Source organism: Nycticebus coucang, chromosome 9 (assembly GCF_027406575.1).
Source record: "Nycticebus coucang isolate mNycCou1 chromosome 9, mNycCou1.pri, whole genome shotgun sequence".
Classification (NCBI taxonomy): Eukaryota; Metazoa; Chordata; class Mammalia; order Primates; family Lorisidae; genus Nycticebus; species Nycticebus coucang.
In genome coordinates, this window is record NC_069788.1 from 93,031,505 (window position 1) to 93,057,678 (window position 26,174).

Here is a 26,174-nt window from a genome sequence, read left to right on the forward strand (position 1 = left end):
CATGTGTGATATCCCTTCTGTTTTGGAAGCTGCTTGCTATTAACATCTGTGGTTTTAAATAAAGCTCCGTTCAGCACATCTCCATTCTCTTGCTGTTCAGAAAGGCTGAGATGAGTTAGTTTCTTTCTGCCAAGACTCCAGGAAACAGCAGTAAAGTAGGTAACTAAGGTTTTTTTTAGACTCAGCCGTTGGCCCAGGCTGTCATGGGATCCCCCTGGGGTTCCCCTACACACAACAGAGTGTAGCTGTGGGTGCATGGTGGGGGAGGGGGGAGCTGGTGTTTCTTTAGCACCACCCCAGAGGTTGGTTGCTTGTGACTCACTTAGTACAGAAATCCACATTGTTTCATAACCTTCCCCCCATTTCTCACTCTGGACACCATCTCGAGGAAGCTTAACCACAGAGCCTCTATAATCACCATGCTCTCTCACCTCTAGGCCTTTGCACAGGCCATTCTCGGTGCCTGCAGCGCCCTCACTTGCCTCTAAGTCTAAGTCTGTCTCCCCGTCACCATTGGGGGCTCAGCTCAGAGGCCATTCCCTTTAGAAGCCTTGCCTGATCCTTGCCACAAGTTACAAGTCCCTTTTCCAGGTTCCCATAGTATTTATCAGATTTGCAATCACTGCTTTCCTTGCCTGTTTGCGTGTTAGTCTCAGCTCAGAGCACTGCACTGACGCCCAGCACCTAGTAGGTGCCTGGCAAGGAGTTGTCTGTGAGTTTATTGCTTCTCGGGCTGCTTGCCTGTGTTGCTGAGCCAGTCTCACTGGCAGGGGCTTAGGAGAGAGTCTTCTGGTATGTTTTGAAACTATTCAAAACCCACAATCTGGTAGATTTATGAAAATAGCAGTCCTTACTACTGAAATCCTGAAAGAAATTGGGCATCAGCTTCTCATGAGAAATGAAGGTATGCCCTCCCACCCCCACCTTTTTTATCTTTTGTAGAAATCTATAGGGGTGGAAATCACAGGATGCATTTATTAGAAGCAAATGTTTTTATTCCCTTAGCAGGGTGAGAATGAGCACAGCTCTGCTTCATTGGAATGAGGGCAGATGTGAATCTCTTAGTAACCTTTTCATAACTGAGCATTTATTTTTTTCCATGAAAATGTTTCTAAGCTTAATTCTCTACCTTTAAAACCATTTGTTTTTCCTATCACAAAACTTAGCAGACAGCAGTTCTTACTTTGCTAACCCTGGTCTGGATCAGAGTTAGTTTTTTCTTGGTGTTTAGTGGGGGCTGGAACGGATGAAGGAACAGATGACCTGGGGCTGCCATTGTGTGTGACTGCAGGGTACCAAGGGCACAGAACTGTGCTCTGTCACTGAACGGCCTCAGTGTGGGTCCGAGCCCTCGTGTGTGCTGGGTTCCCACCTCTCTTTGCTCTCAGAACACGGGCTTGTGTTCCTGCTGCCATCTGCGGACCTTCTCTCCAACACTTGCTCCCACTTTTAATTTGCTGTTTTAATCTGCTGTGGACTGGGAAACTGATCGCCAGAGTTGTCTAAATGATTCCAAAGTATGCTATTATTAGCTCCTTTGGGGCCTGGGCAGTGAATAGAGTACTTAAAGATTTTCTGCGCTAACTCTGATTTCTGTTTGGGCTGATCTGAAGCCCTTCAAAGGCTTTCTTGTGTCTGAGCTCCCTGGTGGTTACAATACCAGGTAAATGGCCTTTGGAAAGGTGAGTCTTACTGTTAGAAGATGAGCCCTTGACAGCTGGGAAGAGTCTGCACCTTTTATGTCCACCAGGGCACGTGATAGGCACTAGCCAATGGCGTATGGACTGACAGGGGACAAAGGGAGGTTGGTATCTTGGGCTTGATTCGAGAGTGCTGTGGGTCAGAGCGTTGTGGAGGCTTTGTTAACACTCAGGTGGACATCCACTTTTCTCTTTATGGAAACTAAAATTAATTAGCTGATCAATAATAGTTTGGTACTAATGGAGAAGTGTGTCGTGGTGGTGATATGTATTCTACGGGTTAGAACCCCTTGTGCCCCAAGTTAAAGGAAAAGGCCCCAAGTTAAAAAATCAGAAAACAGTAAAATGTTAAAAAATAAGACTGAGAATTTTTCTTGTTTCAGATACTGATGAACTCCTACACTTACGAGCAAGAGAAGTACTTAGTTAGAGTAGGTTAATCCATGACCCTGAGCCTTATTCTCAGGTGTATTCTTGAGAGGAGGAAAGTGGCCTCAGACCCTGTGGTCCAGCCCCTCCTGCCACCCTTTGGTTAGGAGGGGGCAAGGATTCTCCACTGAATAAATTCCCAGCCCCAGTTCTGAGACTCAACAATAATGTCATCATCTCAGGAGAAGCCATGTCTAAGTATTGCTCAGTTGAAGGGTATTAGGAGGAGGTTGCACGGCATGGTCATACACTCCTTATACCTGAGGACCTGAAATGAACCACAGCATTCATTCTTAGGTTGGGAATATGGTGTTGTCATCCATCAGTCTCTTTTTTTTTTCACATTAGTATGAGGGTACATATGATTTGGTTACATTATTTGTGTTGGTGAAATCCAAAGTCTGAGATGTAGTTGTGTCCTTTACCCAGGAAGTGTGCCAGGAACCCCTACATTGTACCCAGTAGGTGGGAACTTACTGAACCCCCTCCTCCCCTCCCCCTTCTTGAATTTGTGTGTTTTTCTCGTGGGGACCTGTAGTTGTTCATCTACTGGTTTCAGATTAGAACTGAGTACATGGGCTGCTTGCTTTTCCATTCTTGAGATATTTTACTTAGGAGAATGTTTTCGAAATCCATCTAGGTAAACACAGAAGATGCAAAGTCTCTGTCTTTGATGGCTGAGTAGTATTCCATGGTGTACACGTACTACAGTTTATTGATCTATTCAGGAGTTGAAGGGCACTTGCGTCCTTTCCAGGTCTTTTGTGATTGTGAATTGAGCTGCTGTAAACATTCAAGTGTAAATGTCCTTATGGTAAAATGGTTTTTTTTTTCTGTATGGATAGTAGTAATGGGATTGCAGGATCAAATGAGAGCTCTACTTTTAGTTCTTTGAGGATTCTCCATACTTTTTTCCAAAAAGGTTATACTAGTTTGCAATTCCACCAAGAGTACGAAAGTCTTCCTTTCTCTCTGCACCCACGCCAGCATCTCCAGCTTTGGGACCTTGTGATGTAGGGTATTCTCTCAGTGGTATTAGGTGATACCTCAAAGTGGTTTGGATTTTCATTTCTCTGATAAACCAGACAATGATGTCCACTGTCACCACTGCTGTTCAATAGAGTACTGGAAGTCCTAGCTAATGGAATCAGGCAGGAGAATTATATCAAGGGTATCTAAATGGGGACAGTGTAGGTCAAACCTTTGCTTTTTGCTGATGGTATGATCTTATACTTAGAAAACCCCAGGGACTCAACCGCAGGACTCCTGGTGGTGATCAAGAAATATAGTAACATCTCGGGATATAAAATCAATATCCACAAATCAGTTGTCTTCATATATATACTGACAACAGTCAAGCTGAGAATCAAATCAAAGACACAGTATCCTTCTCGATAGCCTCAAAGAAAATGGAGTATCTTGGGATATACTTAAAGGGTGTGAAGGATCTCTACAAAGAGAACTATGAGACCCTGAGGAAAGAAATAGCAGAAGATGTTAACAAATGGAAGAACATCCCATGTTGGGAAGAATCAACATTGTTAAAAATGTCTATATAAAGCGATCTTCAGATCTAATGCAATTCCCATTAAAACACCATTATCATACTTTGAGGAACTTGAAAAAAGAGATTCGTATGGAACCAGAAAAAGCCCTGAATAGTCATTGTAATTCTACAAAATAAAAACAAATCAGGAGGGATCACGTTACCAAACTTCACTTATACTGCAAGTCTATAGTGATCAAAGCAGCATGGTACTGGCAAAAAAATAGGGACATAGATTTATGGAACGAGTGAGAACCTGAAATGAGAACCTAGTATGAAATCAGCCTCATACTACCATCTGATCATCCTCAAACCAAACAAAAGCATACACTGTTCCCTGTTCAATAAATGGTGCTGGGAAAACGGGATAGCTACATGTAAGAGATTGAAACTGGACATACACCTTTCACCACTTACAAAAATTAAACTCACACTGGATGAAAGATTCTTTAATTAATTTATTTCTTTACACATAACTGAAAGTGATGTATTGTGAAATAATCTGAAGGGCAGCAGAAGTACATTGCGAATGTGTATAAAACTGTACAGCATTTGTGGATACACTTTTAGATGATTATTGGCTCTGCAGTGTTTCAAGTTATGTTCTCAGAAACAGAATGCCCAAAATTAAAGGAAAAAATACACAAATCACAAGGATTTAACTCCATTTAATTAAAACACTGTCAGAATACCCAGCTCTGTAGCCAGGCAGGGGCACGGCTGAGCCCTCACTTGGCGCCAGCAACCCTCATCCTGGCCTTGGTATGGCAGTGGCAGCTCCTGGGCAGCCAGACCACTGCTGGGATCGGGCCCTCCTGCCCTCTGACCTGGAGGCCGCTGGGAGGTGGACACCTTCATTTCTTTCCTTTAGTTGGTCAGAATGGAACAAAACATTTTAAAAATGCACTCTGTTCTGTGACTCCCGAAATGCCGTTGGCTGGAACGAAGGACCTAGAAGTTACCATTTTTGGAACTGGAAGCTACCGTGTTCGTGTGGGCTCCTCCGCCCACCTGGCTGGCAAGACTGTGCTGTCGGGGTTTTGTTTCCCTGTAGCAGCTGGTGTAAAAGAGACAAATCCCACCTCGCTGACGCCTGGACCAGTCCGGAAGGAATGGAGCTGCTGTGGCCAACGTGGTCTCTAGGTTTCTGCCAGGCAGACTTGGCCAAGCTCCTTCCTCCACAACTGGGGCTCAGCACGTCCATCAGTCTTTGGTTGAAGCTTTGGGACAGTTTGGCACAGTGTGGGTGGGAGATGGTAAGTCTATCCCTGGCATGTTCATTGTCCTCTAAATATACAACAGGATATAATAAAAAAGGCAGAAACCATACAGTGTTTTTATGTTTTTTACATGAAGGAAAACCCTGTCCATCACCCAGGCCAGCTGCTTCTATTGTATAGATATGGAAACTGAGGTTTGAAGGCAGAGTACTGTTTATTCTGGTCACACTATTTAAATGAGTGAGATGGATAAACAGATGAAGACACATTCAGCCTTAAACACAAGAAGATACAATATTAAATGATGAAATGGCATCTTTGGCCTTTCTGATCGGCAAAGTTGAGAAAGAGTGATAAGGGTTGGTCAGGGGGCCGGGTGCAGTGGCTCACGCCTGTAATTCATACACTCTGAGAGGCCAAGGTGGGTGGATTGCCAGGGCTCACGGGTTTGAGAGCAGCCTGAGCCAGAGCAAGCCCTTGTCTCTAAAAATAGCTGGGCACTGTGGCAGGTTCCAGTAGTCTCAGCTCCTCGGGAGGCTGAGGCAAGACAGTCACTTGAGCCCAAGAGTTTGAGGTTGCTGTGAGCCGTGATACCATAGCACTCTACTGAGGGTGACAAAGGGAGACTCTTGTCTCAAAAAAAAAGTGTTGGCCAGGATGGGAAAATGGGGCATCAGCTCATATTTCACAGGATAAAGTGGTAAAAACCTGTCGACGAGGGAGTCTAGCAATATGAAAGGCTTCAAAGATGAGTTTGCCCCCCAAAAGTGAAGAATTCGCCTCTAAGATGTTCTTTGTAGGATTGTTTAAATTGAGATACTGAAAAATTGAACCTTTGGAAGGGGATTCGTTTAGTAAGTTAGTAGCTTTGGTATAAAGTAAGTATGCAACCATCAAAAATGATGTCCATATGTTTTCTAGAATTTGCTTTAGAATACTCCAGCCAAACGATGAAACTTATGAAGAAAATGGGGAAGGGGGGAAGGAGATAGATGGGCAGAATGTTGACAGTGTGATGCTGCGCATAAGGGGGCTTATCATACTGCCCTTCCTCATCTGTTCGGAATTTTGCATAATAAAAAGGGTAAAGTTGTATACAGCCTTATTTTAGAGTTGACTCCTGTGGGGATTGTTCTGTCCTGTTGCACTTTGCTTACCATCCACACTAAAAAAGAAATGCTGATTTAAGGTCCATTAATTATCATGAAGAGAAAAAAAAATTATCATGAAGAGATACTTATGATAATGTTTGAATGAAGAATGCTTCAAATGGTTATGTGCTGAATTCTCATTCAGTTTAAAAAATAAACCCGTAGGCAGAAAATAGATGGAGTGTGTACACCCAAGTGGCTGTCACTGGGTAGAGAGGTGTTGTTTTGTTTGTTTAAGTTATCTAATAATTGGGGAGACTTCCGATTTGGGTCTTCTCCTTTGCCAGAAGCTCTGGTTCTTTTTACTCCTTCTGTATTCCTTTCTGTCAAATAAAATCCTACCTTACCACTGGGGAAAAAACAGTGATCTAATAATTGTTTTTCTTCTGGAGCAGACATGTGTTGCTGGTGAAATTATATAAGTAGTTGAGCTTAATTAGATATGTTGCTCTTTTGATCTAGGGAAGAGTATGGAGGAGATTAAGAAGGTGTTGCTGCTGGTGCTTGGCTGTGCCGTCCAGGTAGGGGAGTGGGCAGGGGCTGGAGGGGCACCGTGCCACCCTTAGTCATCTTGTGTTTGGGTTTGAGGGAATAAAACAGGCCCTTTACTTAGGCAGGAGTGATGCTCCCTTCTGTCCAAAAAGACAAAAAGAGAGAGGCTGTCATCTTAGAGATGGCAGCTGTATCTGCTACCAGCACACCCTGGGCGGGAGACCAGAAGGGGCTGTCTCAGGCCAGACCACCATTAGCAGATTGTCCTCAGTATGGGAACTTATAACAGCCAAGGACCTGCAAGGACTTGTAAAGAACTTGTGAGAACTTGTAAAGCCCGTGAGTCAGAGTCTGCCTACCTCCTGTATTTGTAAGCACCTGTATTTGTAAATAAAGTTTTATTGGGACACAGCCACGGGCTTTCCATTATATGGTGTGTACAGCTGCTTTGTCATGGCAGTGGCAGAGTTGAATAGTTGTGACAGATCAAATGGCTTACAAAGTTTAAAATATTTACCATTTGGCCCTTTACAGATGAAGTTTGCCACCTGTGGCCTAAACCAGGTGCTCTCCCTCTTTACATGTTTAAGAACCATCTGGTGAGCTTGTTTACTAGGAAGGCTTATGTCCCGCCCCAGCATTTTCAGTCTAGGAGGGGGCTTAAGGATGGGCTTTTTGAAAACAAGCTCCCCAGATGATTCTAACATAAGTGTTCTAGGTGACTTCTAGAAAAACACCTGTATGTGGGCTGGTAGGAGGTCGGGTGTATTCTTGGTTATAAAGAAGAAAGTGGGGCATGGGGGGGGTATTTTCAAACTGTCTTTCTGTGGCTTTGGTAGCCTCAAGTTTACCATCACTTGAAAAATGCTTCCCTTAATACATGTACCCCCTCTGCAGTGTGAGAAGAAAGAAGAGTTTATTGAGAGAATCAAACAGCTGGACATTGACACCCAAGCTGGGATCGTGGGCCACATCCAGGAGGTAGGTGTGTGGGTCCGTGGACTGCTGCTGTCATGGCAGCTGGGAGGCAAAACCCCTCTACAAGTGGAAAAATTTAACAATTACATCACCCATTAAGGATTTTGCTAATTTTAGGTTATAGACACATTGATTCTATTTGGAAAGGTAGCCATCAATCAGCCAGCTAAAATAAAATGGGCGTAAAAATTAAAAATTAAAAAGAAAATAACACCTCAATCAAGTCTTTCTTTTGCCTCCTTTTTCTTACCTAATATGGACTTTGACTATTTTTAAGAGCTGTCAAGTGGTTTAGGCTCAGAATTTGATTTATAGGCCCTGAAAATGTATTCTGGTAAATGTCAGCCAGTTTTGAACGGTTGATCTTTATAGAGAGTCTCTGTTTCCGTCATTGGCATGGCAGCGAAACAAGCTGCTACCACTTGGGAATCAAAATCAGAGTCCCAGAAGAGCTGCCTCAAAAACCTGGCCCAGCCCAAACTCAGGTCATTGTGGTGGTTGAGGAGGATCTTCCAGTGACATTGGCAGAGGTGGTCTCAGCCAAAACAGTGACTCCCCTGTGGGGCAACACCCATCTGGAAGTGTGCTCCCCTGACCGTCACCCTCCCTCCAAAATAAATGTTGGATGTCTTAATTATCTTAGGGAATATGGGTTCAACATTCAGTCTAATTGAACAGATGAGATGAATGTGTGAACAAGTTGTGAGCACATAGGCGCTGGTATGTAACTAACAGGGACAGCTGAGCACTGAACTCCCCTTGTCACTCAGTGACTGGTCTCGGCTGGGCAGACGGGCTTCCTCAGCAGCTCCCCAGCACCATGGACCAGCGAGTGCTGAGTCAGGATTTGCTTGTTGGGGGTAGGGAGTCCAGTGACGCCAACACCAGGGGAAGTCAGTATTATAAGTGTTCTCAACCTTCACTGGTCACCTGTTAGCCTAAGAAACATTCTGCCCTTTATTTTATTTTTTATTTTTTTTGCAGTTTTTGGCCAGGGCTGGGTTTGAAGTCGCTATCTCCGGTATATGGGCTGGCGCCCTACTCCTTAAGCCATAGGCGCCGCCCCATTCTGCCCTTTAATTTCCCTGTGTGTCTCTGTGTTTTGAAATTGTATCTAACTAGATAGAGCTAGAAACTAGCCAGTTGGCTTGAGACTAGCCAATTCTTTGTTATTCAATGTCTTTCCTGCCCAGCTAGCAGAATATATGTGTATTTTAAGCACACCACCAAGAGAGCCCTGCGTGATTATCGATTCAGTGGGTAGCACTGGGGACTGGGCTCCAGTATTTCCTGGATGCTGTTTTAAAGTTCAGGTGCCTAGGCCCCGTGAGAGACCCACTGAGTCAAATTGAGGCCCTGGATCCCAATCACACCACTGTCAGGAGAGATCCTGAGACTCAAAAGGATGGGTCTGGGGCAGCCCTCGAGCCTGCCTCCAAATCCCATGCCTTTAGAGTACCTCGTATCCTGGGGTTCTCCTAATCCTCAGAGATCAGCTGTATCTAAACCTGTCTTTGTAAGTGGGGAGAGATAAGAAAGGCATGTCTTTTGAGGTACCGAAGGACCCTTATTTGACAGGGCTTTGTCTTGGCTTTTTATTTTTTGAGTTTGTCTTATTTGTTTCTTTATTTTTAAAGCCATTTACCTCCATTTACTGCTTTGAATAATTTAAGGACATTTTTTGATGGGCTTCACTAAGAGCATACTAAGAAACATACTGGTTTCTTTGCTTTTGTGTTCCCTTCTGAGCCCCGAGCATTGTAATATTTCTTTTCAAAAATGAGGATGAGGACTCGAAAAGATCCTCTGCCTCCGCTGAAATATCTGAGGGTCTGGATTGAGAGGGTCAGGTCAGCAGGGCTAGCAAGAGGCCGCTCCATGTGGATAGAGCTGTGGGTTCCTGCCCAGGGAAAGGGACACAACCAGGAATCTTCTGTGGCCTGAGGAAATAAGATACCTCTTTCCCTGCAAATTATTTTAGATTCTGAATATTTCCCCCTCAAAGCCCCCAAGATTACTATACCCAACTTTCTGACAAGATTTTTCGGGGGAGGTAATAGATGGGGGGTCTCACTCTGTTGCCCAGGCTGGAGTGCAAAGGTGTGATCACAGCTCACTGCAGCCTCCAGACTAGTTGGGACTACAGGCTGCTCGACTTGACATAGATTCTCAATATTTTTGCTCTGTTTGCATTAGACTTTCTTTTAAGCAGTAAGAGTCCATTTACTCATCCTCCCTCCCTGAAGCTTACCTTGTCTGTGTTGTAAATAGATGTAGCTCCAATGAAGATACCTTATCTCAGGATCTTTTAGGACAGTGATTCTCAATCTTCCCAATGCCTCCTAATGCCACAACCCTTTAATACAGTTCCTCATGTTGTGGTGACCCCCAACCATAAAATTATTTTCGTTGCTACTGTTAGGAATCGTAATGTAAATATCTGATATGTAGGATGTATTTTCATTGTTACAAACGGGTCACGACCCACAGGTTGAGAACCGCTGTTTTAGGAGAGTGAATGATTATAAGTGCTTTCTGGTACTACCAAAATAAATTGGTGTCCTCTTTGAACCAGTTTTGAAGGCAAAGCGTTTTGTGTTAATGGAACTCTGCTGAAGAGTTGGCTGCATGCACTTAGGGCACCCTTCTGCTTGCCACAGAAATTTTGTCATTGGGGGATCAGTAATGGTGGAACAGTATGCCATTTGCAGTACTTGAGGGAGGCAGGTGCCCACTTCTGCCTGGGCCACTGCCACGTGACTGTGGGGAGGTGGCCGCTCTTGGGAGCCCTTAGGGCTGCTGCTTCTGTCCTCTGAAGTGCTGGACCGTGTGTGCCCACAGGTGACCCACAACCAGGAGAACGTGTTTGACCTGCAGTGGCTGGAGCTGCCCGACGTGGCCCCAGAGGAGCTGGAGGCCCTTTCCAGGAACATGGTGCTTCATCTCCGGAGGCTCATTGACCAGCGGGATGAATGCACAGAGGTGTGTCTACAGGCCAGCTGCTCTGCTGCAGGTGGGAGGGCCTTGGGCCTGAGTTGCAGGGGCCCAGCCGCTCTCCTTTTCTCTGTCCATCTCCAGCTTGAATGGCTCCTGTCCTGTGGTCAGGTTCCTGTGGGGCTGGAACATTGGTGCTTTGCCTGCCTGTGCTCCTACAGTGAATGGTCACCCAGGGACACCTGAGGGAGGATAAAGGAGATCAGAATGCTGAGATTGGGGTCCTCCATTTAAACACCCCTCTTTTGCCCCACTAACAATTTCATCTCTTTTTGAAAACTTACATCCTCTTTCTTCTGCCACCCTCCTGGCTTCTTGGTCTCAGCTGAAATCTTCTCTTGTCCTTAGGTGTTTTTTTTCTTTTCCCCACCCAGTTGGAGTTCAGGGACTGTGCTGGGCCCAGGTGCACACTGATTAAGCCCTTTCATTCTTCTCCGTCCCCCTCTCTGCCCTGCCACAGCTGATCGTGGACCTGACCCAGGAGCGGGACTACCTCCAGGCGCAGCACCCGCCCAGCCCGGTCAAGTCCTCCAGTGCAGACTCCACGCCCAGCCCCACCAGCAGCCTCTCCAGCGAAGACAAGCAGCATGTGGCCGTGGAGCTGGCTGACACCAAGGCCAAGCTGCGGCGCGTCAGGCAGGAGCTGTGAGTCCCCCGCTGCTGCTCCTACTTGTGTGTGCTGCGTCACCACTGTGATCTTAGAGTGCCACCCAGTCCCAGGTGGTGCTGCTGCCAGTGACACCACTCTCATGCAGGACCTGGAGTTAGCTGGGGTCTGCTCTGAGCTCAGCCTTTGACCGGTCTAGTTAGCGGGGCTTCCTCCTGCTCTTTAGGACTCCTGCCAGTCCCAATATTACAGATTGTCTACAGAAGTAAACTGTACCACACTCCAGCCCACTTTGGGGCTGCAGTTACCACATGCTGGTTTGTTTTCTTGGCGAGAGGGAGGAAATGCCTCACCCCATCTGGTGAGCCTGTGCTCTAAAGCTTCCTGCAGCTGGTGGATGTCACTTGACCAGTCAGGAGCTACGCACCTACCCTCCCCTTCGGCAGGCCCTTGCCGTTCACCTGTGGAGTGGCCCAGCTGTGGTTGGGATCGTCTTACCTACCCCATACACTCAGAGGGAAACCCAGGTGGACATAGTTTGAGGACAAATGTTGAAAACTTTAAAAAAGGGAAAAATTGAGTTGGGAACAGCATTGCAGGCTCCATAAGCAGACCTCCTCCCTACCACCAGAAGCCCAGGTCCCCCCCTTTCCCCACCGGGGTCTTGGGAAAGGCTGTCTGAGGAATCCCCTCCCTCCTATGCCTTCCTCCTGATTGTCCCTGCAGGGAGGAGAAGACAGAGCAGCTTGCAGACACCAGACATGAGGTGGATCAGCTGGTGCTAGAGCTACAGAAAGTCAAACAGGAGGTGAGCAGAAGGCCTGAGCGTGCCCAGGGGAGGCAGGGCTGGGGCGCCCAGGATTACATCCTGGAGGGTCATGAGTGCCATGTTGGTGCTTCCAGCAATGCTGCTTGAGGGCCTGTTGTCCCGAGCGCTGCTGTGGGGATGACCATTTCTTAGCAGTAGCATGCGGAGACCCCGTGATAGCATGCATGTGGAGCCTTGCAGGCACCAGGAGCTGGCTTGTCCTTGGCCCTCCTAAGCTAGGTTTCCCTGCCTTCGTTCGCCTTCCAGAACATCCAGCTGGCGGCAGATGCCCGGTCTGCTCGTGCCTATCGGGACGAGCTGGATTCCCTGAGGGAGAAGGCGAACCGCGTAGAGAGGTTGGAGATGGAGCTGACGCGCTGCAAGGAGAAGCTGCATGACGTGGACTTCTACAAGGCTCGCATGGAGGTGGGCGGCCTCGCCGCAGGGCTCCTGCAGGGGCACGTCGGGCTGGCCTGCCCTGGGGGGTTGGGGACAGAGCCTGTGTTCCTGCACCCCCACTGCCTTGACTTCCCCAGGGGCCCCTGTGACTCTTCTTTGTCCCTCTGCATCGGGGTTGGGGGGAGGGCTGTGCTTGGTTGGTGGAAGGCAGTGATTTCTTTTAGGGTTTGCCTTCTCCCGCCCCGTGCCACGGTGATGACCTTCTATTCGCATGTCTCCTTTTTTTCTTTTTTTAAAGACTTCTTGCAATTTCTGTGGCTAATTTTCTAAGACTCAGTTTTCTCCTGTATGGAATGGGACTAATACTGCTATAGGAGATTTTAAAGGTGAAAGTGGTGAAATCCCCATAGAGCAGCGGTTCTCAACCTGTGGGTGGTGACCCCTTTGTAACAATGAGAATACATCGCGGCATTAGGAAGGTTGAGCACCACTGCCATAGAGCGTGTCTCCGCAGGTGCCGTAGTGATCTGGCCAGGGAAAGCTGCACCCACAGGCTTTAAATCGTATCCCATGGGTGCATGTGGGAGAAGGGGTCAAAGGCAAATGGCAATTCAGACTCGGGTGAGGTAACTGACATGTCAACCACCAGCCCCAATGGCCTTGCGTCAGCAGTGGTGTCTGGGACCCCCTACTCTGAGCTTTTAGGAACTTTGTTCCCGTTATCCATCTGAGGGATTTGGAAGTGGTCTGGTGGCCTGTGAGGACTCGTTCCACTCAGGAGACTCGAACTGGCTGAGTGTAAGAGGCCGGCACATGCATAGTGGACTTGGTAGATGCTAAGAGATCATCTCAGCTCTCCCTTTTCAGCCAGGAGGTGTCTTAGGTGACTGGACACAGGTCTGGGGAGTCCCAAGTTGCCCTGACTCCTGTGTGGTACAGCAGGCTTGTTTGGGGGGCTGTTGGCTGAAACACTCAATGTGCTCTCAGGCTGCTCTGGGGTCTCTGGGCTGGGAGACAGAGGCTGGGGCCCAGGGCCTTTTTGTTCCTCAGACTTAGGCAGTGTCCCCAGAGGACTGTGAGTGACGGGGTGACTCACTTTACCCTTGGCTGAGAAGGTAAATGCAGAGGCATCCTGGGCCTGAGCCAGGGGTAGGTGGGGAGACTGGCTCTTGGCTTTGTCTGGAATGGGTCTACTGGTTCTGTCGATTATGAGAGGCACAGATGGGCTCTACGATGCAGGCAGGTCCCAACTGGGCTTTCTCACCTGCTGGAGGGGCCCCCGGTTGGGACTATTGGGGACTGTCACACACAGCCTACCCCCAGCTGCTCAGCAGCTCCTCCTACTCCTTGGTGGAGTGTCCGTCTCGCAGCTCACCCGAGGCTCTGTCCTGTGGCGGTGGGTCTCCAGATCCAGTCACCATGTTCATTCCCGGCCTCCCCTGAGCACCCTCACCCAGTCATGCAGACACTGTTGCCACTGTGTGAGGTGCTGTGCCCCGTGCCAGGAGCAGAGTGCTCCCTGCAGCAGGGAGCTTTTGGACTATTAGGGCAGTGTGACTTGAGAACTCCTTTCTCATATTCTCAAATTTCGTCCTGCTTAGTAATAGCAATATTTGCCATATTAATAATTTTCATAGTGAGAAGTTACCATGAGTTTTGTAATGCCTTCAGTCTTATATTAATTTTATTGCTCATCATAGGAAGAGAAATCATGCCTGTCTGCATTAGACATTAACTCAGGGACAGGTAGTGACCAATGTGGGTTAGCAGATACCGAGCGGGGCAGGTGATGAATTGGGCCTGGTCGGTGGAGCCCAGGCCAACACAGAGAGGTGTGAGTTGTATCCTTCATGCCCACAGTGTCAGGACTCAAGTAGACAGTGGCGGGCGCTCATCCTTGTTTTGAAGTAGTTATAATAGCTCTAAAGGCTGTCTTCCGTCCTTACAGGAAGCTTAGAATGATTTGCAATTCCCTCCCTTGTCCTCCTCTCAGGCTTGAAACCTTTCTGGGTTTGTGTAACTTTGTCTCCCTCATGCAGTGACGTTAATTGATCAGTGTGGGTGCAGTAACGGAAGAGACAGGTGAGCACAGCGGGCGGGCATCTGGCTGTGACATGGCATCGTAAGTGCTGTTCCTGGGAAGACTGTGGTGAAAGTGACACCTAAAATGGCAAAGGAGAGTCACCCAAATAGGGAGAGCCATATAGAGGGGGAAGCAAAGGCCTGGAAGGCTGAGGAAGCGGCGTGCAAGAGGACACTGTGGTCAGGGTGAGGCTGGCAGGGTCACAGGCCCAGTCATGGAGGGTGTGCCAGCCTCACGAGGGGATTCTGTGGTGTGTTTTTCAGAAGCTCACTAGAGCTACTTGAGGCCAGGCCTGCCTGGTGTATGAGCCTACATTCTGCCACTGCTTCCCTGCAGCCCACTGGACTAGGACCCTGGAGCAGAAGTTTGCTTTGTGCTGCTCACAGATAGGCTTTCAGTGTCCAGAGTAGTCCCTGGCCCGTGGCAGGTGCTGGAGAGACACTGGCCGAATGGTTTGCATCTGGGGTTGGCTTTGGGCAGCACTGCATTGGCTGCGTTGACAGAGCTGGTGGCTGCTGTGTGGCAGTGGAGGTCCCACCTTAAATACCTGCAGAGGTAGGTGCAGGAACACAGGCCTCCCCAGTCAGTCACCTACCTGAGCCCTCGGGTGTATGCAGCTTAAAGACCCGGAAAGGGGTTGCTTTGAGACAAGAGCCAGGTACTGCTTGAGCCCTGCAGGGGCTGAGGTGAGCCCCGAACTCCAGCACAAGGACCTGGGCAAGTCAGTCCCTCCAGCACTGCCTTAATGCATGCATGACTTTGATGGGCCCATGTTTACATTTCACTAAATGTGCCCAGCTCTATATGGACATCTTTATTTTTCACAGTATATTGATGTACATTTCCAAGGGATTTGCTGTGAGATTCCTTAAGAATAATTTCTATGCAATTAAAAGTCCATAGTGCCCTGAAGAAATGCATCTATGAATGGAGGGTGACCTGCAGGTGATCAAACTTTAGATTAAAAAAATCTAAGTATAAGGCATACATATCCAGAAAATAAAAATAAAATGGATAGAAGGATAGATGGGTGGATAGACATGTAATAAAGCAAATACAGCAAAAATGTTAAATCGTAGAATCTGGGCAGTGTTTATGTGGGTGTGTATGATAAAGTTATTTCAGCTTTTCAGTAGATTTTATACTTTTCATAATAAAATATCAGTGGTGGGAGGGATGACCCCAGGAAAAGGACAGTAGGACATTAACCATTTTGAATAAGCTCAACCCTGGTTATAGGTTATCAGTGTAATTGTGAAACAGTTAAAAATAATAATCCATTTAGAGCTGTGTGACAGCTTCCTGTAAGTCTTAGATCTTTATTTCTGGAGACATGGTCTGTGTCTCCCTGTATCAGAATCAGCTGAGAGTGCCTATTTACAAACGCAGGTGCCTGTGCCCCCTTGGACTCTGGGGAATAGACCCTGGAGAGGTACATTTTACAGGCTCTCTCCTAGGTGACTCTCCCTCCCTGTAAAAGTTTTTTAAATAACCTCATTTTTTAAGAGTTAACATGTTCACTGCAGGAAACTGAAAAAGGCAAAAAGCAAAGAACAAAGTCATCCACACCCACAGTTCACAGTGCGACGTGTCCTTCTGGGTCTGCTGTGTCTGTATACACGACACCCCGTGTTGTGTGATCAAGACTGTACAGTATGTACCAAGCCTTTTCACACGTCATGAATATTTACCAATTCAGAATCTCAAAGCTCTAGGAGTATTTTGATAACCAGGAATGTACTACACCAACTCCATCTGTTAGAAAAAAATGGAAGCCTGCCTTTCCTTGGACAGAAATTTCATGGAAGACAAAAATGGCAGCAGACTTCTAGATAAGAGTATTGGCAGAGCTCCATTAAAATCCTGTATTCCCTTAATGCTCAGTTTAAACTGAGATGTGAAGAAGCACCAGAGTACATTAGGTATGGTTTCTAAGAGACTTCAGATCTACACCATTAAAATATTAGCAATCAAGCCTGTTTCCTTTGAATTACTCAATGTTTTTATAGTAAGGCCAAAGAGACGCACTTACACGCTGGCTGTCATCAGAAGGTAAGTAGGAACACACCGCACATGTCTCTCCCTTTTAACTTATTATAGTCTTCTGCCCTGCCAAGTTGGGGACACAGTTGCAGATGGACACAGTACTTCTTTCTAGAGGCTCTTCACTGCTGGCTTCCCTCCAGAGAGGGGCCAGTCTAGGGATGGAGCATGGCCAGAGGCTTCCTTTGCAGGCCTTGAGCCTCCATGGGTGAGGACTGCCTCTTACTTAACTGTGTGCACATGGTAGTAGTTAACTTAACTGAGGCGCGTGGTAGTAGTTCCCCTCGTTGCTGTGCGGTTCAAAGGCTTGCAGTCTGGGGGTGACAGTAGGGGAGGAATCGTGGGCTTTTTCTTCCCTGGGGATGGAAAATGGTGTTGTCGATGTGATAGCAGGAGAGCAGAGGGGAGCGTGGTTGGTGTGCACCTACCACATGTGTGATGCTGATCTAGGCACCAAGGGGGAGACAAGTGGCTGAGCCCGCCCAGTCTAACCCTGAAAATGCATCAATGTGCTTCACCAAAAGAGACTTCCCCCACCACGTGGGAGGAAAAAATGATGGACCGAGGCTTCAGAGTGAGGGCAGGTTAATTTTGGTTAGAAAAAAAAAAATGGGACATGATTTGCGTGGTTTGCTTTGAAATGTTTGGCAGCTTTTTAGTGGCTTCTAGTCTGGTTTACATAAGGGATGAAACAAGAAGAGCAGAGTAGGAAGTGTGGGGGCAGTGTGTAGGGTGATCCCCCACTTCCCTTTGTAAACAGCAATACCCTGCAGCACCATCAGGGCACGTGGAGGAGGATGAAGGCAGAAGGAAATTGCCTGAAAGGTTCTCTTTTCCCGGATTGTGTGACTGGCTTCATGTTTCTGCTGAGGCCAAGGGGCAGATGCAGGGGTGCTGCGCACATCCTCAGCAGAGCGGAATCGGCCTCTCTCTGCTCCTCGTGAGATTTACAGCTCTCTAAGCGGTGCTTGCTCCAAACTAAACACCCCATGAAGCGGAGAGACCTACCTAGCCAGGTATAGTCCTGGCTGTGGTATCAACCTGTATGGTGTTGGGCAGGTGGTCTGGGTGTCTCTGAGACCCTCAAGCCCTTGTGTTCTGTGGCGTAGGAGCATGTTTGCCACAGACTCAACCCAGTGAGCCCCTCTCACCTGGGAGCCCCCAGAGAGGAGATGGGCTCCCAGGAACAGATCTGTGTAGTGAGGGGGGTCAGTTGGAGGGATAGGTGGGGTGTTTGCTGGGCACAAGCCAATTAGGAGCTGGGCTAGTGATCAGTCCCGGAGGGTCTACATCTGTCTGTCTCACACACACACTGCCCCCAATCCAGTCATACCCATGAGATAACCCTGGTGGTGCTCAGGATCGGGAAGTGAGAGAGGGGTTTGCTGTAGTTTTGGTCTGCCCTGCCCATGTGGCTTGGGAGATGGGTCCCAGTTGTACAGACTCTTTCGGCCTCCTGTGGCCTCAGAAGTTTTTCCACTCCCTGGGGCTCCTGCAGAGACCTCAGTCATCTTCTGTAGGAGAAGGTGCTTAGAACATATTTGGTGATTTGAGTTCAGTGCCTTTGGATCCTTGAGATTCTTCCATCATTAACTTGTAACAAGCAAACAAAACCTTCCCAGTTTTCTCTGAGTCTCTGGAGCTGCCCAGAGCTCCTGGGCTGCCCTTTATGCCACCTGCACCTCTGCTCACTGAAACCACTCTTGTGAGTAAAGGGTGCTTGTGACGTGGTTGCCAAATCCGGCCAGTGCCTCTCAGCACCCATCCTTGCTGCTTCCTTCCTGGGTGCCGCCCTCTTCCTGGGTGGTCTCTGCCTCTAATCCTGCCCTTGCAGGCCCCTCTGCCACCCTCTCAAAGGCATTCAGGCCCCCTCCATGGCTGGCCTTCCTGTCTCCCACCCCCTTCCTTTAGCTACCACATGCTGACCACAAGTCCCAAAACTTACCTTGTGGGTTGCATCTGCCTTCCACTTCAGGCCTCAGACTGGATGGATGGTCAGCGGAGTCTTGGGGTCAGTATTTCCAGGCTCACTGTCTCTCCCTCAGACTGACCTGTATCACGTGACTTAGAGTCACAGTCCACTCACGCGGGCACTCAAGCTAGAGTGCAGGTCCACTCCCCATTCTGCCCCTGCTATACCAGGCCAAGTGCCCCCAGCAAGGTGCCACCCAGAGGCAATTGTTTCAAGAGTGCCTGCTGTGTCCTCACTGGCCTAGCTGACGTTACTCCAGAGTCTGCCCACAGAATGCCCTTCTCAGAGATCTGAGATGGCCATTCTGCCTCGGTCTCTCCTGCCTCACGCCCTCATCCTGCTGCCCCTTTGCAAGAACTGTCAGGCCCCTCTGCGCCACTCTCAGGGTAAACTCCATGTTGTACTCTCGTCTGCCCCTTGCCCCCCTTGGGTGCCCCATGCATGGGTGCTTGCTCGCTCAGCCCCCTTTCTCCTCCCAATTCTCTCTTCCAGACTCCAGGGTTAGGTTCAAGGTCTGAGCACGGGTAGCGTTAGGCTCTGCAGACCATGCCCTCAAGCCTCCTGCTCTGGGTGTCCAGGCAGCACTCATCATGGGGTATTGTAATGAGGTCCTCTCCCATCTGGTTCCCTACCATCCATAGGCTGCACCTGTGCCTTACAGACCTCGAGTCCTCTGTGCCCACCAGATTGTCCTGCTCAGGGGTCAGCAAAGTATAGTTCATGGACCAAACCCAGCCACTATCAGTCTCTATAAATAAAGTTTTTTTCTTTATAACTTCTAAGCAGTTTTGAAAAGATTCAGCACACTAACAAGTTGCAGAATAGATTTGATGTTTGGTTTAAGAAATACAGCTAATGCACATTTATTGCCTCTGGCAGCTGTTGTGTTCACCCTGCAGAGCTGAGTACTTAACAGCCTGCAGAGCTGAAAATATTCATCATCTCAGCCTTTACAGACCCTAGGCTGGTCTAGAGTGGGTGCACACTAAGGCTTTTCTTTTTTTTTTTTTGTAGAGACAGAGTCTCACTTTATGGCCCTTGGTAGAGTGCGGTGGCGTCACACAGCTCACAGCAACAACCTTCAACTCCTGAGCTTAAGCGATTCTCTTGCCTCAGCCTCCCAAGTAGCTGGGACTACAGGCGCCTGCCACAACGCCCAGCTATTTTTTGGTTGCAGTTCAGCCGGGGCCAGGTTTGAACCCGCCACCCTCGGTATATGGGGCCGGCACCTTACCGACTGAGCCACAGGCACGCCCACACTAAGGCTTTTCAATGAGCGGTAATGACTGTATTTATAAAGCTTTCCCCATACTCTAGGAACAGCCATGAGCTCTGACCGTGTCATTACATATTGAGCCTCATGGTGGCCCTGCAAGGTTCAGTAGCCACTGTTAGCTCTTCTCACTTTTATAGATGAGAAAACTGAAGATTGATTACTAACTTATTCAGTGTTGCTGCTGCTAAGCAGGTGGACCTGGGATGGGAATGCAACTGTCTGCCTCCAGGACCCTGCTTACCTGCCAGGGAGTGAATGTGAGCCTCAGCCGCCACAAGGACGCAGAACACAGAAGGGGTTCATGGAGTAGTGAAATAGAGAGGTGACGGGCTGCCATGTCGGGGGTGGGGGTAGGCGGCCTCCAGCAGTTCCCGTCAGAACTGAAGCCTAAATTGTAAGTGGAGAACATCAAAATTCAGGGAGCTCATGAAGAGCACCTTGAACACAGGGAGACCTTCTGTTCCAGCTTGGGACTTTGTGTTTCTCTTTCTTTATAACTTCTAAGCAGTTTTGAAAAGATTCAGCACATGAACAAGTTGCAAAATAGATTGGATGTTGGGTTTAAGGTTCAGTCCCCACAATCCTCAAATTAGGTCAAGTTTAAAAATAGGCAAGTCTGTTTTAACAGAATAGTTGCTCCATGGGTGGTACTGGACTGAACTGGAGATGACCATGGCAGCTAGTGAGTTTACGGGCCTCGGTGCTGTGCAGGGAGCATTTGGCATGCATCATCTAAGCCTCTGTCACCCTGTTTTCATACCCATTTTGGAAAAGAGGAATCGGCAGTCAAGCTTTCCCATGGGCCAAGAACAGAGCAGACCTTGTAATCAACCCATCAGCCCATGTAACTCATTGCTGCTCCAAGTCACAGTGGCAGGTTAGAACTGGAGCTCCCAAGCCACTTGGGACCAGCCCTTAGGTCGGGCCTGTGGCTTCCTAAATGTGGCCCCTTCAGCTGTTTGCTGGGCTGGGTTAGGCCTGTAAACACTCTCCTGGTTCAGTTAGGGTTGGGGCAGTGGTGGGGAGCGCCGGCCTTGGCTCTCACTTCTCCACGCTGGTCCCTGGCAGCGCCTGGGGTTTGCTTTAGGAGCTTGGGCACAGTTCCTTAAAGAGCTAATTTCTTCTGAGGTGGTGGAGCGCACAAGGCAAGTTGAAATATTTCTGTCACCTATTAAAATAGTGGCCTTTGAAACTGCCAGAAAATTAAGGTATATTTGAATAGGAGTTACAAGTCATTCTATTTATGCCATATTCCACTCCTGGACACCTTTGTCCATTCCTGCCCATTAGAAGTCTCCGCTTCCATCAAGGCCCACCTCATGAGCCACCTTCACCTCCACTCTAGAGGCATGATTTGCCCATGTAGTGTCAATTGAACGCATACGCGAGGCTAACAAGGTCGTAAGCAGAATAGCCCTGCCCCTAGGAGTTCCCAGTCTGAGGGAGGACAGGCCATCCAGCTGTTAACTCAGAACACACCCAGGGAGTGCTGGGAGCCCAAACACTTGACCCAGTAGGTGGGATGGAGTAAATTCTCAAGCATTTCTTGCAGGGGGGCAACTCATGGTAGGTCTTGAAGGCTGAATAGGAGTTGGCTGTGAGGTTGAAGGGGCAGCTTGTGCAGTGGCTGCTCAGGGCTTGCGAATAGTGACCCTGGGGAGTGCTGGAGGGCAGACCCTGCCCAAATACAGGGTGGGAACAGTGGGGGCAGCAGCCAGAGAGGGGAGGCTGGGCCTTCTTTCTACCTGAAGTTCATTGTGCTTTGGCCTCGTCATTAGTAGTGATCTGTGCCCCTCACACACAGGAGCCCCATGAGGCTGGTTTTTCAGGAAGCTGAGGGGCCGTGGAGAGAACACAGGGTCTAGAGCTTTCTGGCCCGAGTTCAAGCCCCAGCCTCTCCCCTTACCTGGTTTGTGACTTTGAGCTCAATTCCTTATTTTCCCGAGTTTGTCCTTTATCTGTAGGAAAGGACTGTCCCTGCTGTGAGGTGAGTGACATGGATAGATGTGAATTGCTGGGTGCAGGGCCAGTCACAGAACAGACGTGGTCCTGCTGGGGAAAGGCAGAGTGAAGGCACACAGGTGACTCCAGATGCCAGGCTTTGATCAAAACCGTGTCCACCGACTAGAAAGCATGTGGTTTCCCCTCTACCAAGAATCTTGGATCCTGGCCCACGTAGGAAGATGAGCGCATAGTTCAGCCTTTTTTGTCTCATGGCACACGTGAGCCTATAGTTAAACTTCCACGGCACACTTAAATTATGTTGATCCAAAAAAGTAAAATAGTGAATACACTTACTGTGCTTTAAACGTCTTTCAAAAATAATTAATGATCTTTAAAACTTTTCATGGCATACCTACCTAAGACCCTTGCATGGCACAGCAGTGTGCCACAGCACACGGGTTGAAAATCACTGATACAGTCGATAAGCAGAAACTTCCAGCCTGGTTCCCGTTGTAATCTGTGAATAGGACAAACCTTAGAAAGGTTTGGAAGAAGTGGACAGAGTCCCGGCAAATGTGTGTGCTCTTTGTAAACTATGAAGGCGTTTGGGGGGGAAGCCAGTCCCTCCAAGACTCTGAGGGGTGCTTGAAAAGGCACAGTGGATAAGAGAAACCCAGAAGGCCCCTAAAAGGGAAGCAGCAGTGGTACGGGCACAGACTGACCTCTTTGTGCATGCCGCTACCTGTGACAAAAGCAGAGCCGGTGGCACTCTGACCCAGTAATGTTTGCAGGGCTGACATTGGTTTGGTTTGCTGTGTATCTTAACCGTCTTAAGACTCCTCATTTCTAGGAAACTGCCAAGAACTTTTGTTTTTCCAAGAGTATATTCATAAAATATTCAAATAGGAACTGCATATTGAATGAATAGTGTGCTGCCCCCCCACCCCCCCGCCCCAGGAATGAATGTTGAATTGAAAGGACTAGACTCAGACCTGGAACCTGGGATAGACTCAGCCCTACCTCTTCCGTGTTAAGGAAACTGGGGCTCCGGGGTCCTGTATGTCAGCGGAACCCACTTGTCCCTCCAAATGATGTTACGTCAAAGCCTGTCACCACAGCCTGTAGCACTTGACCTACAGCAGACGTTCGGGAAGTGTTGCCTTCTCAAATTTAGATATTTTCTTGATTTATGGATTTTTTTCTTACAGTAGAGAAAGTCTGTTTGTGCTTGCCTAATGGAAAAAAGGTGTCGATGATAAAAAGTGGAGCCAAAACTTCCTGCCGCATGTGGCCTTAGCTCTAGATTCTTTGGATCTAGATGCCGAAAAGAGCTTTGGTTTTAGAGTTCTGTAGTGTGACCCAGGTGCCTTTATCTGATGGTCCTCTTGTATGTTTTTGCTCACCAGGAGCTCAGAGAAGATAATATCATTTTAATTGAAACCAAGGCCATGCTGGAGGAACAGCTGACTGCTGCTCGCACCCGGGGTGACAAAGTCCACGAGCTGGAGAAGGAGAACCTGCAGCTGAAATCTAAACTGCACGATCTGGAATTGGTACTGCAAGCTGGTTGTTACTGACTTGAAATGGACCGGGCACCTTCAGGGTTATGCCATGCCCATCTCTGCTATTCAGTTAACTGGATTTGTTGCTGCCGCTGCCAGTTAACTTACTGACTGTGGGGGAGTAGCTTGCTTACATCAGTGGACTCCAGTGGGTACCACTTAACACCCACAAACAGACAGCACTTTGATTCAAGGATTTTTTTTTTCTTACAGCAGAGAAAATCTCTAAGGATGAATGTACATTCATGTGTGTCTTTTGCAAGAAAGGTCTTTGCTGGCTTTTATGTGTGGGTTGAGCTGTAATTCTTTAGCCTCTTCACAGCTTTTGAGGTCTGCTTCAGAGCCACAAAGCTGTCTGTCACCATAGTAGTACTTGCTTTAAAGCCCTGTATAGTATGTCACTTTGCTCAGACAATATTCAGTTGGGGACCTCCTGTCTCTCTTCATAAGCTAGGTAGCCAGGTCGAGGTATCTTTTTGTGGCCGTACCTCTCACAGTGGGGTGGGCCCTGTGTTGGAGTCCTGTTTGGAGGTGAGCGGGTGCATGATGGTCGACGCACGGGGACTGGGGCTTGCCCAGAACGTCCCCCCAGCTGCATCCTCACTTCTTCCCTCTTCCTGCCCTAGGACCGGGACACAGATAAGAAACGAATTGAGGAGCTGCTAGAAGAAAACATGGTCCTGGAGATTGCACAGAAGCAGAGCATGAACGAGTCTGCCCACCTCGGCTGGGAGCTGGAGCAGCTGTCCAAGAACGCAGACTTGTCAGACGGTGGGTAGCGCCTGGGGCCTGGGACCAGCCTGGCTGTGGCCACCTCCTTATTCAAGAAGCTGAGCCCTTGGCTCTGAACCTTCCATGTCAGCCCATCCATTCACCTCAAGTAAATATGATTTCCTTCAAGTGCCATTTGGAACTGTTTCATTACAGTTCTCCCCAGGGAAAACATGAGGGGTCTTGGCAGCCTTGATGTCAGGACGTTAAACACAAATTAAGTGTTGCCAGATTTCCCAGTTCCCATATGGACACTCCCGGGAGCTTCCAGATTATAGCATGCTGACACCCAGAAAACGTTTCAGGCCGTCCGTGGATAGCTGAGAGCCCTGAATGGCAGGAGGCATCCCCAGCGGTCACTAATCTCCACTCTAAATGTACCCTGGGCATTATTTCCTCTGTTCATTTGCATAATTGGGTAAGATGGATGCAGCCTGTCCTCTGTCTCCTGGGCAGGGGTGCTAAGTGGCTGCTGCTCCCAAGACCCAGGTTCTTGGCTGATCTGTCAACCTCTTCCTTTCCTGCCTGGGCTTGCTGTGCTGCCCACTGCCCACTGCCCCAGCATCCCAAAGTGTCAGTCGGGAAGGGAGGGTGGGGCAGCAGGAAGCCTCAGCGCCCGGCCAACAATAAGCCAGTTCCTGTGTTCGAAAATAGCACCATTCCCATGCACCTGATAATGCAAGTTAATATTTACTTAGAACTTGAGAGTGTGATAGGGCTTTTGGCTTTTTATAATTCTGCTAAACATCCTAAACAAGCTGGAAGGTTATTGAAAGCAGCTGAATATTTTTTCTTGTCAAGAGGTCCTATTAGTTCCAACCCTAAAATCAACTAGTTACACTATTAATCTGTGTAAGAAGTCAGTAGTCTGCCTATGCTCTGGAGCCTGTGTATTGGGCTGGGCCTAAGGGCTGCACAGGGGTGGAATCCCCCAAACTCCCTGCTTCTGCAAGTCCAGGTCTGTGGGAAGGCGCTGCCTCCTGGTGGAGCAGAGAGGAGGTGCAGGCTGCCTAGGCTAGTCTCCAATCAAATGAATGGTAATATGTAGGTCACTACAGAAGTTTGGGGGACAGACTGTATTGTGGTCCATTATTTCATTTCCAAGAAACACTATAGCATCTTTTCTGACTCCCCTGTGAAATTTTCAACTGCTGGGCTTCTTGGTCCTGCTGAGAGGGCTTTATTTGTTTTCATCCATGCAGATTTTACACTTCTTAATTTTTGTGTATCTCAGAACTTCCGTAATAACCCATGTACTTGTTACGCCAGAGTGGCTAGTAGGGGTGGGGGAGGTTAGATGGCCTCACCAGTTCAGACTATTCAGGATAATTTGTGGGCCCTTTTAGGGTCAGTGACCATGCTTTAGTCTTGGCGTTCTCAATTCCTAGTACCTAGTTAGGAGTTGATAAGTGCTGGCTTGAATGATGGCGTAAGGCAGACAAAGCCCCAGTATACTTTCGAGTTTATAGTGTAGTGGCTTCTTGAGTTAAAAGGCCTGATGAAAAGTCCAGGCTCCTCCACTAGTTAGCTGGGTGACCCAGAGCAAATACTAAACCTCTTTAAATTTCGGCTCTAAATGGGGGTGACAAACCTGCCTTGGTCGAGGGCATCTGTCCTTATTGCCATGGCCTTTCTGAAACAGCTGGTTGCTCTGGGTAGACTCGGGGGTGCCGATGAGAGTAGCCCCAGTGAAGAACCATTGGTTTTCTGAGTATTAAGCCATGTGTCAGCGTTAATGGTCGTCCCTGAATTTTATGGAAGAGGAAACAAGGCTTATAATCAGTTCCCTTGTTTAACTTGCAGAACCTTAAAAATTGTTCTCTGTTCTGCTTGGGAAGATAAAAAGGGATGGATGGGGTGATGGTTGTAGGATAATGTGAATGTACCTAGTGTCCAGATCTATATGCTTTAAAATGGCTAAAATTGTAAGTATTTCACCATAATAAAATATCTTTTTTCATAAATGCTGCAGAAGTACTATCCCAAATGATCGCAGGTTCTGAATTAGTGGAGTTGGTGTGTCAGATCAGGTTAGTTTCATTTGCAGCACAGTTAGGACAAAGCCCTCCAAGCAACCTCGTACGTCAAGCATATGTGTGTTTATGTGTGAATCAGGACTGGGCCCAGGTGAGGGCCACAGACACCCTGTCCCCTTCTGCTGCCTTGCCTTGGGTCTTTAGGATATTCTGGCCTGTGCTG

At 48.2% G+C, this 26,174-nt stretch overlaps 1 protein-coding gene across 2 annotated transcripts in view; it reads left to right on the forward strand.

The window, feature by feature from the left end:
• The window catches only part of CCDC88C (coiled-coil domain containing 88C), a 150,720-nt gene that overhangs the window by 80,400 nt on the left and 44,146 nt on the right, over window positions 1-26,174 (forward strand). For both annotated transcript variants that reach the window (XM_053602662.1, XM_053602663.1), the window contains exons 5-12: window positions 6,509-6,567; window positions 7,436-7,519; window positions 10,358-10,498; window positions 10,971-11,155; window positions 11,844-11,925; window positions 12,193-12,351; window positions 23,049-23,195; window positions 23,831-23,975. In XM_053602662.1, the coding sequence (XP_053458637.1) occupies window positions 6,509-6,567; window positions 7,436-7,519; window positions 10,358-10,498; window positions 10,971-11,155; window positions 11,844-11,925; window positions 12,193-12,351; window positions 23,049-23,195; window positions 23,831-23,975 (1,002 nt within the window). The remainder of the gene's footprint in view (window positions 1-6,508; window positions 6,568-7,435; window positions 7,520-10,357; window positions 10,499-10,970; window positions 11,156-11,843; window positions 11,926-12,192; window positions 12,352-23,048; window positions 23,196-23,830; window positions 23,976-26,174) is intronic.